The sequence below is a fragment of the Molothrus ater genome, chromosome 16 (genome assembly GCF_012460135.2).
Source record: "Molothrus ater isolate BHLD 08-10-18 breed brown headed cowbird chromosome 16, BPBGC_Mater_1.1, whole genome shotgun sequence".
NCBI lineage: Eukaryota > Metazoa > Chordata > Aves > Passeriformes > Icteridae > Molothrus > Molothrus ater.
In genome coordinates this window covers 15,425,927-15,443,810 of record NC_050493.2, presented here as the reverse complement: position 1 = coordinate 15,443,810, position 17,884 = coordinate 15,425,927, and the positions used below count along the sequence as shown (strand labels likewise).

General features: G+C 55.7%; 2 protein-coding genes across 2 annotated transcripts in view; both read right to left on the bottom strand.

Moving 5' to 3' along the window:
• Positions 1 to 99: 99 nt before the first annotated feature.
• Positions 100 to 2,612, bottom strand: WFIKKN1 (WAP, follistatin/kazal, immunoglobulin, kunitz and netrin domain containing 1). The gene is made up of 2 exons (XM_036392736.1): positions 2,388 to 2,612; positions 100 to 1,590 (listed from the first exon to the last, which is right to left on the bottom strand). Exons 1-2 carry the CDS (start codon positions 2,610 to 2,612, stop codon positions 100 to 102), a joined length of 1,716 nt encoding a protein of 571 aa, XP_036248629.1.
• Positions 2,613 to 6,506: 3,894 nt separating this feature from the next.
• The window catches only part of RAB40C (RAB40C, member RAS oncogene family), a 36,939-nt gene continuing 25,561 nt past the window's right edge, over positions 6,507 to 17,884 (bottom strand). Inside the window, exons 4-6 of the mRNA XM_036392391.2 lie at positions 11,842 to 11,919; positions 11,217 to 11,439; positions 6,507 to 9,467 (exon numbers count right to left, since the gene is read on the bottom strand). Of these exons, the coding sequence (XP_036248284.1) occupies positions 9,187 to 9,467; positions 11,217 to 11,439; positions 11,842 to 11,919 (582 nt within the window). The 3' untranslated portion in view covers positions 6,507 to 9,186. The remainder of the gene's footprint in view (positions 9,468 to 11,216; positions 11,440 to 11,841; positions 11,920 to 17,884) is intronic.

The window sequence follows — 17,884 nt, the reverse complement described above, 5'->3', positions numbered from 1 at the left end:
TGGTAACCTCTAGACACAGGCACTGGTGCAGGGGCTCCCTCAGGCTGCCCCTTTCGCGCTGTGTCTGCAGCTCCCCCATCAGCACATCCTGACTCTCCCCTAGTCCTGGAAGCGGTTCAGGAGGTCGCAGGTTTTCTTCTCCATCAGCTCATAGATCTTCTTCACCCGTTTGTCGTTGGCTGCCCGGACGTAGCTGCTGGGGTCCAGCGTGGCCATTCCGTCGTGCACCTCGCCCATGATGATCAGGGGCCCGTCCTCCGCCGTCATGTTGGGGCAGGGGCAGCTCCAGTCCATGTCAGTCAGGGTCACCTCCAGGTACTTGATGTTGAAGAACTTGAGGCCCATCTTCTCATCCTTGAGGACGTCCTCGAGAGCGAAGCGGGCTATGCCAGAGTCCTGGTCCTCCACGATCTCCATGAGCCGCCCCACGATGGCGAAGTCGCTGCGGCAGAGGCTCAGCACCATCTTGCTCTTCAGGCGGCAGGCCTTGCACTGCAGGCTCTTGGGGAAGGGACACACGTCCTCGCAGGTCTCCTTGCTCTCAAAGTTGTTGGTGTTGCCCTCGCAGCCGCCGTAGACGAAGGAGTGGCACTGCTTCAGCAGGTGGTTGTACGCCCAGCGCGGCTCCCAGTTCTGGCAGGGCCCCTGCACCATGGGCAGGAGGCAGGTGGGGCGGGCGCTGCCCAGGCAGGCGGCTCGGCACTCCTCGTACGTCTCGAAGTGGTTCCTGTTGGCCCCGCAGCCGCCGTAGCGGAAGGTCAGGCAGGAGCCCTGCTTGGCATCAAAATGCCAGCGCACCTCCGTGGCCTCGCACCGCCGCCGGTCCGGCTCCTTCAGGCACTCGGCGCTGGGGAAGGGCTGGGGGCTGCCGGTCCGCGGGGTCCCCCCCGGCTCCCGCCTGAGCACCGACAGCGGGAAGTCGGCGCGGAGCAGCCCGGCGGCGTTCCGGGCCGTGCAGGTGTAGATGCCGGCGTCCTCGTGGCGGGCGTTGTAGATGACCAGCTGGCCGATGTTGGTGACCACCACGTTGCCGTACATCTGGTCCGGCCGCATGATGAAGTTCTCCTCCCGCTCGCTCTGCTTCTCCCAGGTGATGTCGGGCTGCGGGCGGCCGCTCACGTCGCAGCGGAAGCTGACGGTGCCGCCGGCGCGCACGGACTGGTGGAAGGGGTTGGTGTAGAGGGCGGGGGGCACCGGCAGCTCGGGGCCGGCGCCCGGCGTGGGGCGCGCCGTGGTCTCCTGCGGCACGGGGCTGGTGTCGGGCCAGGTGAAGATGTGCTTGCAGGGCACGGTGGTGAGGCGGGTGCCGCGCAGACACGCCTCGGCGTCCATGTAGCACTTGTTGTAGTAGGTGAGGCCGTCGGAGGCGCAAGTGAAGTTGGGCTCCTTCTCGCAGCGGTCCTTGCACTTGCAGACGGGCTGCCCGTCCCAGATGTCGCAGTCGGAGCCCTGCTGCGCGCACACGAAGCTCTCGCAGGAGGCTGCGGGCGCCAGCGCCAGCGCCGGAACGCTGCCGTCGGCAAAGCGCGCGGCCACGCAGCTCCGCAGCCCACACACGTTGGTGCAGCATTTCTCAAAGTCTTCACAGTCCTGGCCGGGGAGGGAGAAGAGATTGCGGGGGGCACGTGGAGGTCACCCCTGTGCTGGGGCTGTGGGTGCTGTTCCCACCCCTGTGGGACTTTGGGGTGGGCAGGTGTCCCCCGCGCAGCCCTGTGCACCTTCAGCATCGCTGGGCTCCGGCTAGAGCCAGAGCTCCCCGGCACAGCTGTCCCAGCCCCAGCCCCGCACGGATGATGGTCGCTTCTCACAGCAGAGAGCAACCTGCCCTTCTCAGCTTTTACTGGCCGAGGAAGGGCAGAACGCGCACAGATGAATTGTGAAGGAGTCTCCCCTCGGGGTTCAGACAGCCCTAACCGGGGTGGGGTTACCCCTGCTCAGCCTGGTGGAGCCAGGACTCTCTGGAATGGACAACGCGGTCCGTGGGTGGGCTCCGACCCCCAGGGAAAATTTGGGAGAGGATTCTGTTCTCGGGCTGATGGGGTCCGTGTCCCAGCACACCCATTCCCTTCATCCCAGCCAGCCCTTTGACAGGGTGGAAGCATCCTGGGGGTGCGCGAGGAGGGTGTTCTGACCATGGGACACGGTCTGAGGGGGTGACATGAGGGAGCAACAAGCAGTTTCTCTGCCTGTGGGCAACTGGGGAGCCCAGCAGACAGGAGGGGCTTAGGGGGCAGAGCTGCAGCAAGGCTGCAGAGCCCGTTGCTCTCAAACAACTGAACCGGCTGTGCCACCCAGCACAGGACCCACACCACACCCCAAAGCATCTCCTTCGGGGACCTGGGGATGCCCCCAAACCCCGTTATTGCCCGCCGCCCCCCCCCGCTCACCTGGTCGGCCTGGCACTCCCGCTCGCAGGTGCTCTGGGCGTCCACCCACAGGTTGGGGTTCAGCTGGTTGGGGCAGACGCCCAGGTGCCGCATCCTGCCCGGCTGCAGGCTCAGCCCGGCCGCCGCCGCCAGCACGGGCAGGAGCAGCGCGATGCCCAGCGGGCCCCGCTGCCGGCCCGCCCGCTGCCCCCGGGCCCCGCGCCCGCCTCTCCCCCGAGGAGCCATCGGGGCCACCCCGCGCCGCCGGCCTGGCTCGCTGGAGAGGGCTCGGGATAAATCACATTCAGGACGGACGGGATGAGGGAGAAGGCGGGCGGGGGGACAAAGAGTAGGAGGAGAGGACCAAACCTCTGTCCTTCAGCACACCCGACGCCCGCCGGACCACCGGCGATGCCGCCCGCCGCCTCCATCCATCGCCGCTCGGGTCTCGGGGCGCCGGGGACGCGGTGGCAGTGGCGGGTGGCTCTCGGGGCTCAGTCCATCCCCGGCACGGCCAGCGGGGCGAGTGGGGTGGAAGGGGAGGACGGGAAGGTTGTAATCTGAATCCCCTCCCTTCCCACTGATGTTTCTGGGTGTTTGGAATGGGAAAGGCGCTGACCTCAGCCTCTAACCCCGGCGAGCCCGGCGATCCCTGGGCAAACACGGGGGGAGATCAAAGGCAGAATGCAGAAAGTCTCCAAAGAGGGAGAGTGAAAGGGCGGGCGGGGGGGGGGGGGGGCTCACACAAAAACCCGCCCGGCCCACGGAGCCGAATTCCTGCAGGATGAGAAAACAGCCGGAGCCGGCGGTCCCCTCGGACGGGGCGGGCGGCGGGAGGGACGCGGCGCCCACGGAGCCCACGGAGCGGGCGCCGGGACCCGGCGGGCCCGGGCGTCCCTCACCCCGCACCGCATCTCTGGGCACCCACCGGCCCCACAGCCGAAGGTGCCGGGAGCGGGACAGCGGCACGGATCCATCCCTGCTTTCCAGCCCGCATCCCACCAGTGCCGTGCTGCGGGCACAGGACCGTGTCTCGCCTGGCGGGGTGGGTGCCCACCCAGGCCCCCTGCAGGGGCTCCCCCAGCCCCTCCCTCCCCCCATGATTTACAGCCAGGATGTTTCCTGAGCCACACCAGACCCCGGCACATGGGGCTGGGGCTCAACCAGCACGTCCCGCACCAGCCCAGAGCTGGCAGGAGCCGGCCCCGGCTCCCAGGCCAGATCCCCCTAATCCCCAATGGAGACTGACCTGCAGCAGGAACATTTAATGGCATTTTGGGAGCATTAACTCTTCCGGCTCTGGTGAGAGCCTCAGCCCTGAGGGGGGTTTGCAACCCCTGTGAAACAGCAAACCTGAGGGCGTTTTGCCCCGGGGAGCAGCTCAGCACCTCCATTCTCCCCTCTTGGGGAGCAGGTGGTAGAGAGGACAAAAAAATCGGTGGGAGCTCTTTCCTTTTTTTGTTGGTTTTTTTTTTGTGGTGGGGGTGATCCAACCCACCCCCACTCCAGAACTGCTTTCACATGGAATGGTTTGGTGCTCCCCCAGTCTGTGGCTCCTTGGGGAAGCCCTTTTGCCCCAGACCAGGTGATCTGGGGGACCCTCAGCACTGCCACGCTGGTGTGAGCAGGGTGCAGCCACAATGCTCTGGCACAGTGACCTCCAGCCAGCAGGACTTACAGTGCTGTGACCAGCCACCCCTGCCACCCCTGCCACCCCTGCCAGCCCTGCCACCAGCACACGGCTGCACTGCTGCTGCCTCTGGGCTGCCCATGGTGATTCTGGGGCTCCCTGGGACCCAAACCCCAAAGCACAGTCAGGTCTGTCACCAGCTGGCCATGGCCATGCATGGAGGGCTGGAGCGTGTCCCATGGCTGTGCCCTGAATCCCATTCCACAGCCAAGCAGGCTCCCAAGGGTCCATCCAGCTGCAGATGCTGAGGGAAGGTTACGCTGCCCTGGGACACTCAGGGGAGGCTGATGTTCTGCAAACAGGGAATTGCATCAGGCTAGCCCAGCCAGGAGCTGCCAGGGCCTGTACCCTGCATGCCCTGGCAGCCTGAAAGCCCCAGACTGACCCAGCTGGCCCCAGGCACTCGCTGCCTGGAGATCCCTGATCCACAAACCCACAAATTCCAGCTGGGAAGCAACGTGGCAGATGCACAGCACCTTGGTCCCAGGGCTGCAGCCCAGAGGCATAGAGCCACTTTGGGGTGTCCCAGGGTCCTTCCAGGGGAACTGGTGCAGGGGAGGGAACTGGAGCCCAACTTCTGCCCATACCCATGTCTGAGCTCTGTGTGGTCACAGCATGATGCCAGTGCCAGGCTCTGGGTAGGTTCTTGCCCCACTGGCCCTTTCCAGAGGAACAGTGCCAGAGGGTGGCATGTGTCTCACACCGGAGCCCAAGGTGCCTCATGCCTGTGCTCTCAACATCAGAAGCTGCAAGGACAAGCCAGGAACCTTCACCTCAGTGGTGCAAGGCTGGATGGAGGAATGGCAGCTGCTGCATGGCTAGAAAAGCAGCTCCCAACAACTGGAAATCCTCACCAACACCTTGGGACCCCAACCCAGCCTCTTTTAGTGCTTCTTCAGCTGAAGGTGAATGACAAAGCAACTCTTCCCACCCTGACCAAGCCCACAGAAATTCCACCATCTCAACAGTTCCCAGCTGTTCACCTCCATGTGTCCAGGCACCAACTGCACCCTAGAACAGGGATTTTTTGGGTCACTTTCAAAGATCCCAGACACAGATGAGGGTTTTACGCTTCATCTTCTCCCTCCAAGACAAGGAATTGGCCCAGCACTGTGTCCTGGAGGGAAGAGTGCCGTGCCACGTATCCCTGCTCCCAGAACCTGCTGCACCCAGCAGGCTCCTGTCCCTCCAAGGAACTCGTGGGCAGCCGCACCCTCATTTTCAAGCACCTTGCAGTTGTATGAAGGTCACCACCTCTTCCCAGCCTATGTGGGACAGTGGGCAGTGGGACCAACCCAAGAAACCTCAGATCAGAAAGGTGAGTGTGGAGAAACACACTCAGTGACCAAAGCCCTGAATCATCCCAGAGCAACCTGCTCCCTCCTTTCTCCGAGGAGCAGAGAGCTCTCGCAGCCTTCCCAGCCGGCTCAGGCTGTGCCGTGTTTTCCTGCCCGGCTCTTCCCAGGCAGACAGCTGCGGCCCCGCAGCCCCCGCTGCTCCGCCCTAATGGGCTCCGGCTGTCCCGACCCCACCTGAAACCACACACAGCCTTTGTTTCGGCCCTGGGAGAGGGAACAGACACTTCCAGAACCCCCTGAAGAAAAAGAGGAAAAAAAAAGGGCTGTGTGACTCTTCCCTGACCAGGCTTTCACCTTAGCTCCAGGGTTTTCCAGGCTGCAGACACGATCTCATTTCCCCCTGCCCCCTCTCAGCCCCAGCAATTACTACTTAAGCTGTTAAAACAAGCGTGGCCAGTCTGGTACGAAGTGGAAAATCTGATCCTAGGGAAGTGAGAAGGCAGGGGAAAAGGGAGGTCAAGGGGAGGTGGGCTGGGAGAAGGGGATCAGACAAGAAGTCTCCCTCCACCCCAGGATCAAATCCCCCGTCGCTGGGGCTCCTGGTACCTCCAAAGGCCACTCTGGTGTGACACTGGTGCTCCGAGCTCCCTGCAGCATCCTCTCCCTTTCAGTCCCATTTGTCTCAGGATGGCTTCCAGCTTGCTCCAGTCTGGGCTGCCACAGCACTCGTGCTCCCCCAGGATCACCCAGACTCAAAGAGGGGATTTAGAGTTTGACTGTACTTGTCCTGCCCCGTGGAGAAGGGACTGGGCACAACTCCTGGCAAACTGCTGGAGAGCATGGCTTCCTCCAGCCACCTACGGGACCAGGGACCTGTTGGAGATGAGTTTGTGTTTCCTTAGGGCTCCACTACCCCAAATCAGTGGCACTGTGAGAATAAAGAACAGATTTATCTTCTGCATCTACAGAATAGGAATTATGGCTCCCCAGAAAATGTAATTCAAGTTATTTTGTGGATGACCTGGAAATGGGAATATACACCTGTGACACAAACAGTCCCAAATCCCCAGGTGTGGGCAAAACCACCACCTTTTTCCCTTCAACCTCTTCCCAGCCCACACAAAAACAGATACTTCTCCTTTCAGCTGGTAGTTCAAAACAAACAAAAAGACTTTAATTTATACAAAACAAAACCATGTAGAATCAGTTAAACAACACTGACTGTACAAAGGAATAAAAAAATAAAAGGATAGTCCAAAAAACCCAACTCAGGAATGGTACAAGTGTTGGAGAGCAGCTACAGACTAGTGTTGACATCAGATGCAAGAATCTTTTCCTTTTAAATTAAAAAATAAAAAAAGTTTGTTGCTGGGCAATCACTCCAGGGAAATCTTCCATCCCCACTCCAGACAGGATCTGCGAGACTTTACAGGGTGACAAAACCTAAACCAACCACAGGGACACAGCGTGGGGAGGTGGCACACGTGGCACAGCCAAACCAAAGCAGAGGTACAGCGAGTTTTGAGACATGCAGCAGCTTGGTGATTCCAGGAAGGATCCCTTTCTGCCCCTTCGTCGCACACACCGGCGCCGGGCCGGGGGTGATTCCTGGGAGGAGCCGCCCTTGGCGGTGCCGGTCACCTGTTGGCCGTATATCCCTGTGCTGCTGAGCCAGCGATTGTCTTCTGCTGCGTGTTAAGTGATGGGAAACAGGTGCCAGCCATCCAGACAGGTTCTCCAAATCCCCTGGCCTTCGTGCCACCGGGACAGCCCGGCTGCGGCTTTGCTCTCGAGCCAAAGCACCCCTTCAAAGGATTCCTCTCCCCCTCCACCTGCCTGGGGTTTAATTCTGTCCTCGCTCACTTGAGCTGGGTGATAAAGCACGAGAGAGCCGAGCCAAGAGACCTGCCCGTGCTGTGCTCTGCAGGGAGGGGAGGGGGAAGCCTCTGGCACCCTCCAGGTCAGCTTGGGAGCGAGAGAAGCGGTGTCCCCACAGGGGGACACGTCCCTCCTGTCCCTCCTGTCCCTGCTGCCTGGACACAGCGGGTCCGTCGGCCGCGCCGGAGCTGCAGCGGCTTCATCCTGCCCACACAGTGCCCCAGGCTGCCTGGAAAGGGGGAGCAGAGCAAGCTGATCCCAGGAGGAGATGGCAGCACTGTATACTTCACTTACTACCACGCTACTCACGGTCTACACACCCTGGCCACCTATGAGAACCTGCCACTATAGCCCAGCCCCACTGCCAGGCTCCCTTAGCTTTTGGGATAAGGGCTGGGTGCTACTTCTCAGTTTGCAGGTGAATTTCCAGCACAGGTCAGCTGTGGAACAAAGCCAGAGAGGCAGGTGCACTTGCTTGACAGAAGATCCATCCCAAGCTATTGCCCCTCCACGATGCAGGAGCCATGCCATGGAGCAAAGCAGTTTGCTCTCCCAGTCTCCTGGGACTGCTCCAAGAGCCAGGTGATTTTGCCACTGAGGGACCTGGAGATCTCCATTTCCTCACCCCAACCTTCCACATTCCCAGTCCCTGCTCCTTCATGCTCCAGTGGGGAAAGCCACTTCTGTCCTTTCCCACTTTCATCCAGGAGGAGCCACAGCAGTGCAAGCTCAGGCAGCATCTTTGGGAAAGCAAAGCTGGAAGCAGCCAGGATCCAGGAGCTGTCACATGTGGTGCTGTCATGGATAGAGGGCACTAGAAGCGATGGATGAGACTTTGCAACAATAAGGGACAAAATTCAGCATTTTTCCTCTGCTTTAGGCACAATGCTTCCACCCCCTGCTCCTAAATCCCCGATGAGAAAGCACAAAGTGAGCAAGGCCTCAGTCTGACCCCAGAGCTGCCTCTTCCTCCTGCCTGCCAAAACACTTCAACCCCCCAGGACCCTGGCCTCACTGCTCTGCTTCTCCATGAACTGCCATCCCACCCTGCCTCAGCACTCACAGGTTCTAGTGAATGGTAGGAATAGAGCAGCTTGGGGCATGTTCCACACCAATCATCCTTTCCTTCTGCACATGTAGTATTTAAAAGCACCAGCACGAGCCCAGAGGTGAGGGAAAGTCTCTTAAAGCATTTATGTGTTTTCATTGGAAAATCCTCCACTTGTCCCCTTTGCTGACACTGGGAAAGTCAATCCAGTGCTTGTATTTACATGGCTGCATAAAATTTTCCCTGACTGCTTCTTAAAAAAACCCTTAAAAAACAAGTGATATTTATATATATGTATAATATTTACATAAATAAGTGAAGGCGGCGAACAGAGCGCTGCCTTCCCCTTTCCAATTGGCCAACTCTTGCCTTGTTTTCTGTTTTTTTTGGCAACAGCAGGTTAACATCCTGGCGAAAACTGTCATTAGTCCCCCATCCCTGCTTCTTTTTGTCTACATCCAATGACCACTATTGCACCAGCAATCTGTTCAGGAGGCCAAGAGTTAAAGTTGCAGCACAGACTCTCCTTGCCTACTCCCTTAAGCCTCTCAATCTTCCATTAAATCCATTGCTCCATTGAGACTGGATGAGCTTTTTTTCCCCTTCCCCCCTCCCTAACCCGGCAGCTGCTGAATTTTCCACCCCAGGCCAAGAGGCAAAGCCCAAAGCATTCTTGGAGGGTCACTTGGCAGATCCTCTCCCCGCCAGCGCTGCGGGATCCAGCCGGCACCATGCTTCTTCCTATGCCAAGCCAAAACGTGAGCACATTCCTAACGCTCGTGCGTGCCATTGGAAAAGCAACCGTGGCCCATCCGAAAGGATCCAGTGGAGAAGGGTTGAGTGTGCAAACAGCTGTACATGGGCGGGCGGGCGTGGATCCGGCAGAAGCTCGGGGTGCCCATCCTGCTAAGAGATCTTGCAGTTGTTGCGTGAGCAGTTCTGTGGGGGGCTCTGGGGCGGCCGGATGGATTTGGATCTCTTCAAGCTGTTCCCTTTGCTGCTGCTCCCGCCCCCGCTGCTGGCCAGGGAATAGGAGCGGCCGTGCATCATCACGGCGTTCATGCCGTTGGCCATGGAGAAGGATTTCAGGTGGCTCTTGATGGTGACGGGCAAGGGCAGCTTGTCAATGAGGTGCACCGGGGTGCAGGACACGATGGCTCGGCAGCACAGGTCCTGTAAGCTGAACACTGCGGGGAGAAAGGACCACACAGTCAAGGGCCAGGAGATCTCCTGGGCTGCCCTTCCCCACAGCTATTCCTTACACTGCACAGCTCCAGCTCCTCAGGGAGATATGTCAATAATGATTGCACAGGAGCTGGGAGTAGGGAGCAGAGTATTTAGGACAAAAGCTTGGGAAATCAAGGAGAGCTTTGCTGTTGGAGGTTGGTGCTTTGCCAGACACCAGCTTTGGTGTGAACACAGGGTTAGGTACTGCCAGTCCTGCTCTGCTCAGCACCCGGGGCTGGTAGAGCCTGGCTCACATTCCTGACAGACACTTGGTTTCTCAACTCATCCTCTGGCAACGAGGACATGCCTGGGAAAGAGGCAAAAGGGTCAGCAAGTCCTGAACAGGACAGTGTCAGCTGGGATCTGCTGAACCCCTAGGCCGCAGAGATCCCAACAAGCCAGAACACTCAGACACCACTCTGCCCGTCCCAGTTTCCCAGCATCCTCCCAGCTCAGCCTGCCCCATGTGAGCCTGCCTTGGGAAGTCCCGCTCCTTGCCGGGGAATTCCCAGCCAGGGGCCACACGAGGGCACTCGTTATCCTCCTGCCTGCCAAAGCCACGCTGCCATTCCCGAGCAGGCAGATCCCCACTCCTTGCTAGGGAGCCCCCGTTCGTGGAATCACAGAACCATTTCGGTTAGAAAGGCCTTCTAAGACCATCGAGTCCAACCATTCCCCCAGCACTGCCACTGCCTCCACTAAACCATGTCCCCAAGTGCCACATCTGCGTCATTTTTCTGAACACCTCCAGGGATGGTGACTCCACCTGCTGGCCTGGGCAGCCTGTTTAAGTGCCTGACGACCCTTTTTGTGAGGAAATTTCCCTTAATGTCTAATCTAAACCTCCTCTGGCACAATTTGAGGCTGTTTCCTTTTGCCCTTTCTATTCCCAAGCAGGCAGTCTGCAGTCACAAATCCTCTGGAAAAGATGCAGGAAAGGTCTGTGCATTCAGCCCATCCCTGCCCACCATCCCTGTGACCTGCAGACCATGGCACAGCAGCCAGGTTGGGGACAGGAGCCCAGGCAGAAAATCTGGTGACTGGGGCTGGCAAACAGGATGTTCTCACCCCGGTGAGCAGGGGCTGAAGGTCCATATGAGAGCAGGTCACCCCAGGAACACAGATCTGCTGCTGCTCAGACTGCAGTGGGACACACTGCTACCTCCAGCCAGGAATAACGTGGGAAGTGAGATTACTCTGCTTCAAACTCAACAGGCTGAGATGTAACATGGAATCTGCTTGTGGTTTCCCTCCTTGTGGCACACATGCCTGGATATATGGAATAACCCAGCCCACTGCTGCATGCTAACAGGAGGGATGAGATTTAGTCCCCTTTCAGCTCCTTGGGCACACTCTGCTTCCCTCCAAAACGAAGAAGACAGGCTCAGGCAAGGACAAGGAGTGAGGTGCTTACACTTGGATTTATCCCACACAGCTGTTTGATTGAAGTGCTTTCAATGTGGGAGCTTATTTGCCCTCAGCCTCATCCAGAGTAAGTGGAAAGGCAGAGGATGCCCCAGAGCACTTCAGGTCCCAGACATGCTGAACTGCCCTCTGGAGCTGCCCATCCCTACACCAGCACAGGCAGCTCCTGGCTCAGCTTCAGCTTGTCTGGCTCGAGGCATTCCCCCACATCTGGTGGGTGCAGCTCCCACAGCTCCACAGCCCCGGCCCCAGGGCTCCCCCCGAGCACCCTCCTGCCCACTGACCTCGGTTTGGTCTCCAGATCTTCTCCATGCCGTGCCGCATGAGGACGATGCGGGACAGCTCCGTGAAGGACTCGATGACGTTGAAGTTGCACAGGGGGCTCACCTCGAAGAAGGTCATGCAGTTCTTCTCGGCGTAGGCGCGCGCCTGCTCCGTCGGCACCTGCCGCTTGAAGGCCAGGTGCAGCCTGTTCCCCACCAGGATCCGAGGGACACCTGGGGCGTGCTGGAGCAAGGAAAGAGGTGAAGAAATCATGGCTACACCCAGCGTTCTGCTTAGCTGCAATAGCAGCCAAGGGAAAACAAACAGAAGCTGCTCTGTGGCCGAGGGACTGCCCAGCAGCACCTCTCTGTGGTGGAGACAAATAATTTGTCACCTCCCAGTCCATTCATTTCTGAGGGAACTTTTCCTGTCTTTTTTTGATCATTCCTGAGTCATTTCCTACTACTCCAGATTTACACAGAGATGGAGGGCAGACACTTATTGCTTTGCTCCACTTTTGACTGCACTGCCATCATGTCCCCTCCACAGCAGAGCTGTTCCTGACCCCATGTCAGGTAACACCTTGGGTGATACCTCCCCATGTCTCTGCTGTAGATCATTGCATGTGTTCCTCCATTCACTCACCTCATCTATTTCCTTTATCCATCGGTCTATCCCATCAAAGGACCAGCGATTAGTGATGTCGTACACCAAGAGAATTCCCTGGTGGAATACAATCAGAAGCAATCAGGAAGTTCCATAGTAGGCAACATCATAGGGGCAGGACACCCCTGACAGACCCCCCCCAGGCAGAAACCAAGAAGCAAAGGGACAGAATATTGCCCACCATTTGTGCTGATGGGGCAAAAATTGAGACAACAGGGTTGTTCTAATGCAGTCCCAGGTCATTAGGGAACATTTTAATCCTGTTTTGGCTCTGGTATCTGCCAAATAATTTCCAAAGCTGCAGTCTCTACACAGGAGGAGGAACTGCCTTGGTGGCTGTATCTGGAGGAGCAAACACACCCTTCTCCTGTCACTACTCTGATACAAACTTGCTGAGGCAGAAACACACCTTTTGTTTCTATCCCCTTACACAGAACAGCTGTAGTCAGTGGTGAGGTGGCAGCAGGACAGCAAGGAATTTTCAAGCACACCCCTCTTCTCCAGAGCCTGTGTCACTGTGAGCCCTTTGCTGACAAGGAAGAAGATGAACAATGCTGATAAGCACCACAGTATCTCCACAGACTGAGCTCTCAGGACCGGGATCCAGCCAGACTTCACTGAAGGTGTTTCTCACTGTCACTGCCACGCTGGCAGAGAACATGCCAGAGGTACCTACAGCATCCTCACGTTGACATCCACTGTCCCTGAACACCACATCCATGACTTGCTTCCCAGTCACTTCCTGAGGTGCAGCACGTGGTGCTGGCAGCAGCACAGGCAGGAAAGACAAGGGGCAGCTCTGAGGAGTCTCCATCTCACCCCAAGCTGGGCTGGCAGGACCCAGGAGCATGGCCAGACTGTTGGCCATCACTCAGGTCCACGGCATCTCCCAGCAAATGAGCTTCTCTTGAATCTGAGTATTTCTGAGGACAGACACAAGGAAAGTAGGCTGTGCCTGGCCCTGCAGGCACACAAGTCAGGAGCTGCTGCTTGGTACCAGTTGGGCACAGACAGCATTTATGGAATTGTCCTCAGCAGAGCCTTTCTGCAACCCTCCCATTATTTTTCTGACTTCTTGTCACTCTTCTTTGCAATAAAAGACATTCCAAGTGACAACAGGCACTCCAAGCTGACTTGGCAGAATCACAGTACAAGATGCCTGGAATGGGAACTAGGGAGGAGGAGATGATGCTGTGCAGAGAGAGGAGGAACCCAGCTGGGAAGGCAGTGCTGGATGAAAAGGAACCCAGCAGCAGCAAGACTAAGGGCAAACCAAACCAGACCACTGAACACCAGGTTCTGCAGAATCAGCCTTCCCTGAATCAGGGGTATCCTCTAGGAACAGCCATCCCCCATAGCAAAGCCCCAGCACAGGCAGAGATCTTAAATTGGCAAAGGAAGGTCTCAGCTTTCAGCCCAGTCCTCTCTATGGATTGAGCACAGGGAAGGAGAGAGCTGAGACACTCCCAGCATCAGCCCTGGGACGAGTCAGGGACCATGGAGCCCCTGTGGAGCTGCTCCTTTGCCCACTGAAATGAAAGGTGTGCTACACAGATGGGAAACACAAGCTACCCAGTCCTCCCACACCCCAGCTCTACAGTCCCTGCTGCTGCCAGCCCCTGTGGTTGTGCCCCTGAGAGGAGCCTGTGCAGAAGCTCTGTGTATGATATACCTCAAATTTACAAAAAAAACCCATTAACATGAAATGTGAAGCACACAGGAATGATAAAACTGGCATCTGGGCCACAAAGGCACCTGAATCCTCAATAAAGTCACATCTGGAGCTGGCACTGGCACTGCTCCCCCCTCATGGAACAGCAGCCGTTCCTGGAATGCACTGGGTGTGCCTCGACCTTGTCTGCCTTTCCCTCAGCTCTTCTGAAATAAGCAGCTCTCAGAGCCTGACCAATTTTATAATTTTATAACAATTCAGATTCTCCCTTGCAGAACAATTCTGATTGTTGAGCTGCATCCCCAGCCTCCCTGCCCACTGCTGCCACCCCAGGCAGTCCCTCTCCAGGTGAAGTTTGTTTTTTCTGTCCTTGCTAGCCCTCCAGCATCCCCACATCTGCACTTGTACCCCCACAGAAAGGCTCAAATGCACAAAAATAGAAGGACAGAGGGCACAAAAGGCAAGCCAGATGGGTTGGCTTCATGTTTGACAGTCTAAAACAAAGAGCAATCCCTTCAAAGTCTGGGTTTGAGGCTGTTCTGTAGGACTTGAAGGTGAGTTTACATAATGGCAGAAGTATCTGTGGGGTGGGGGAAGCATCTTCAGTTTCCTTCAAGGAAACTCTGGAGCTCCTACTTAGACTCCTTAATTTTTTGTAGTCTCATTTCTAGGACAGTCCAGAAACTTCATAATCAAAAGAAATGGAGGTTGTTTTTATTTTGGAGGAGAAAAGGATCAGTTTCTCCTAGATTTAGAGAGGAAAAATAAGAAGGAAGTAATGATTTTATGTAATTTAAAAATGCCACAAAACCAAAGATACTGCTTCTCAAGGACCCAATCTGGAAATACCTACTACCAGGATACATCACATTTTAATTGCATATAAAAAAATACTCTGAGCTTTCTTTTAATTTTTCCTCCATTTGTTTTGATTTCCAGCTTCCAAGGCTGTGTGTGAGAATTAATGACAGTCAGGAAATAACAAAGCAAAGGGTTTGATGAGCCCCTTCCAACACAAATGGCCAGCAAGATAAATAAAGTCTACTTGCTTCATTTCTGGATTGACAAGTTCCTTCAGCCAAGAAAAACAGACCCAAGACCTAGTTTGTGATGATTATTTCTGCCAGGAATATGCCTGAGGAGGAGAGAGTTTTTAAACTTGCTGGCAGCTTCTGCCTGGATCTTCTTTGACTAGGAATAAGGATAAAACTTCAGCAAAAACACTCCCCTACTTTCTCAGCAGAGTAGAACGTCGAGACCACGATTTCTAAATGCAAAACATGACCCTTTGTCTGCCAGCTGAGCCTCCAAGCCACACCATGGCTCCAGCACCCACATTTAGAGTGCAGACTGTCCGTGAAAGCTTCTCAAAGGTCAGGAGACACCGAGGCCAAGTCGCCCTTGCCTTGCTGCATCCCCATCCTGCCCAGCTGGGTATGGAGCCCAGCTGTGCTGCAGCTCAGCAGGGGCAGGAAGAAAGCTGCTCAACCCCTGGCCAGCTCCTGGTGCTTCAGATAACCTCACACTGCTTCCAAGTAGCACTGGCACGCTGCAGACACCATGCTTCCAGAGCATGCACCCCAAATCCACTGTCATTGCCATTTCTGCCCCAGAGAGAACAGCACTCAGCCATGCACAGGGAGGGGGCTGGCTCCATCTCTGCAGACAGCTCCAAGTAAGATCTGTCAGGCTTTTTTAAAGTCTCCTTTGGAATAACATGCACAGAATTTTAATTTCCTCAACTCAACAAATGAACAGTTTCCCATTTGCAGCCTAATTTGTTCTCTAAGCGCTTAGATGGTTGTCAACACCCTATTATCTCCACAGCTTTCAATTTTTAGTTTCACAAAGCCCTTTTATACCATTATGTACCCCAGGTTCCCACAGTATGGAGTGAAAAGCTCCACGCTCAGCTTCTCAGACCAAGGAGACCTGGACCCCTCACAACCCTCCAAAAGCTTTCCTTCTTTTCCTCCTCAGTCTGCCTACAGCTTCTGTGTAGGCAGAAGCTGACTGGACTCATCCCCAGATCCATCTGGGGTCTTTTCACAGTTGGATTTTCAGAGTTCATTGCCACTCTGGTTTTGTTCCACACTACTGGGATTGGCACAACCCTCAGCAGCCAGTGACAGAAATTTCCCCATGAGTGCCTCCCACAGCGAACAAGGAACACAGACAGACCACCAGTCATTGTATCCAGCAGCACATGTGGACACTTACTCTGCCAAAACCCAAATTTGCTTCCAGCAGGAGCTTACACAAAGATCTGTCCATGTAACTGAGGTGGTGGTGGGGAAATATCATCTCCGCCTGCTTGCAGCAGGTTTGGACCAGGTTTATAAGCAAAAAGCTTTTAAAGGTAAAAGAAAATCAGCTTGCACACTCTCAATTCAAAGCAGGCTTGTCCAAAAAGGCTTCCCAGATGGCTTTAGGGGCTTCCAGCATACAAGAAGCTGCTAGGAACACTTGCACAACTGCCAAGGACCTCAGCCCAATGCAGGCAGGTGACAGGGTGGCCAGGAAAGTGTCACTTGCTGATATTCTCCACTGATGGAAAAAAGCTGCTGCTGAAGAAGGCTGAAGAGCCCCTCAGAGTGAATTTTCTGTCCCACAGGATGAAATAAACCTTAACCAGAAGGTCCAGTGGTGACAGGAACCAGAACACTGTCTCCTGCCTGCTCTTTCACATCTCCATTTGATCGTGGCTTTCCAGCTGGCACCTCCGACGCTGGCTCATGGGCAGTGACATCCTGCTGCCAAACCTCTTCCCAGCACTGGGGGGTATTTATCACTGAGCTCTTGATAAGTATTTTGCAGGCAGGGCAGGCTCCTCCAGCAGCTGGACAATCCTGTCTGAATGACCCAAGGCAGGTGAGGTAGTTGTAGTAACCAAAAAAGTCATAAGGGAGGGCTCAATCTACACCTGAGTCTGCTGAGCTGCCAAAAATCCACCACCTTCCTGCATACTAAGAAGCCCTGAACAGGATAAACAGCAGCCCCTCAAACCACCTGCCTAAGCTGAACTCAACAATATTCATCATTTCTTTAGGGCTGCAGCTTTGCTGCAAGATGGGAGCATTTTATCACACTGTCTGGGAAGAGTTTGGCAAGCCACATTTTCAGAAACAGTTTAAATCACTGGCATATGAGGACATCAGGAACGATCCAAACACTGCTTCTTCCTGGCTGGATCAGGAAGCACCACCACAGCTCTTTCTCCCCTCTGTGATCACTCTTGGAATAGTTTGCATTTGCTCACAGCAGCCAGAACAGTCACAGCTGCTCAAACAGCCGAGATCAGCAAGCCAGCTCTGCTGCAATGACTGAGACCTGGAAGCCAGGCAGAAAAGGAACAGGAGTCCAAGAGCAAAAAAGGTTTCTGCAGCACCTTTAAGCACACTAAAGGTGTGCTTAAATATACTTTTCACTATACCCCATGCTGTGACAATTAACATGAAATCCTTCTGCAGCACAGCAAGCTCCAGACTGCCCAAGCTGGCTCTGCAGGGCACAGCACTACTTGGTTTCCATCTCTGCCTCCTCCCTGGCCCTGCAGTCACCATGACTGGCTGCACACTGCCCCTGCCCCATCTGTGCCTGGAGGCCAGTGCTCTGCTATCCCAGACACAAATGCTCCTCTTTTGCCCCAAAAGGAGACCCTGAAGTGATGTGCTCAGGACCTGCTGGCCCATCAGAACCCAAGTGAGAAGGGGATGAAGTGGAAACTCAACACCTAGGGAAGCAAGAGAAAAGGACAGGGCTCCCAGGCACACCAGCACCACAAGCCTCCACCTGGAGCCCAAGAGCTCTGTCCCTGACGAGATCAGATCTGCTAAGGCAGGGCAGGGAGGAAGGCAACAGACCTGTGATCCTCACAGCAAACCCTGAGGCAATCATGCTGGAAGAAGGGGCTGGTTCTTGCTCAGAGCCAGCTCATCAGGGGCAGCAAGGATGTTTTACTGCAGATAATTTCAGGAGGAAGAAGCTCCTGCCGAATGTGAAAGTCACATGGCTTGGGACCCAGGCCAGTGGTGTGGAGGTGAAACTGGGGAAGGCATCAAGGTACTCGAGTCCTTTCCCTGGGGAGGGACCAGCCAGAAGTTCAGCCTGAGCACTGCACCAGGCTGTGCCATGAGGGAAAAAAGAACTCCCAAGAAGGTCTGCTCACTGTCTGGACACTGTTTTTCCATGTTGCAACCTCTCCAGGGTCTACTTCAGAAAATTCAGTTTTATCACTACACTTGAAAAACAATAAAGAGTGTTTGGGAAAGTCAGGCATGCTTCCCTGGCTTGGAGGTACTTTTCATACCAAGTATTCTCTTAAGCACTGGCTATTCAGACCTGGGTAAG

Bases quoted from the DNA above. Each gene is read 5' to 3' on its own strand.
- WFIKKN1 (XM_036392736.1), bottom strand. From the start codon at position 2,612: ATGGCTCCTCGGGGGAGAGGCGGGCGCGGGGCCCGGGGGCAGCGGGCG. The intron at 1,591-2,387 runs GTGAGCGGGGGG...CTCCCCGGCCAG, and splicing joins GGGAGTGCCAGGCCGACCAG to GACTGTGAAGACTTTGAGAA.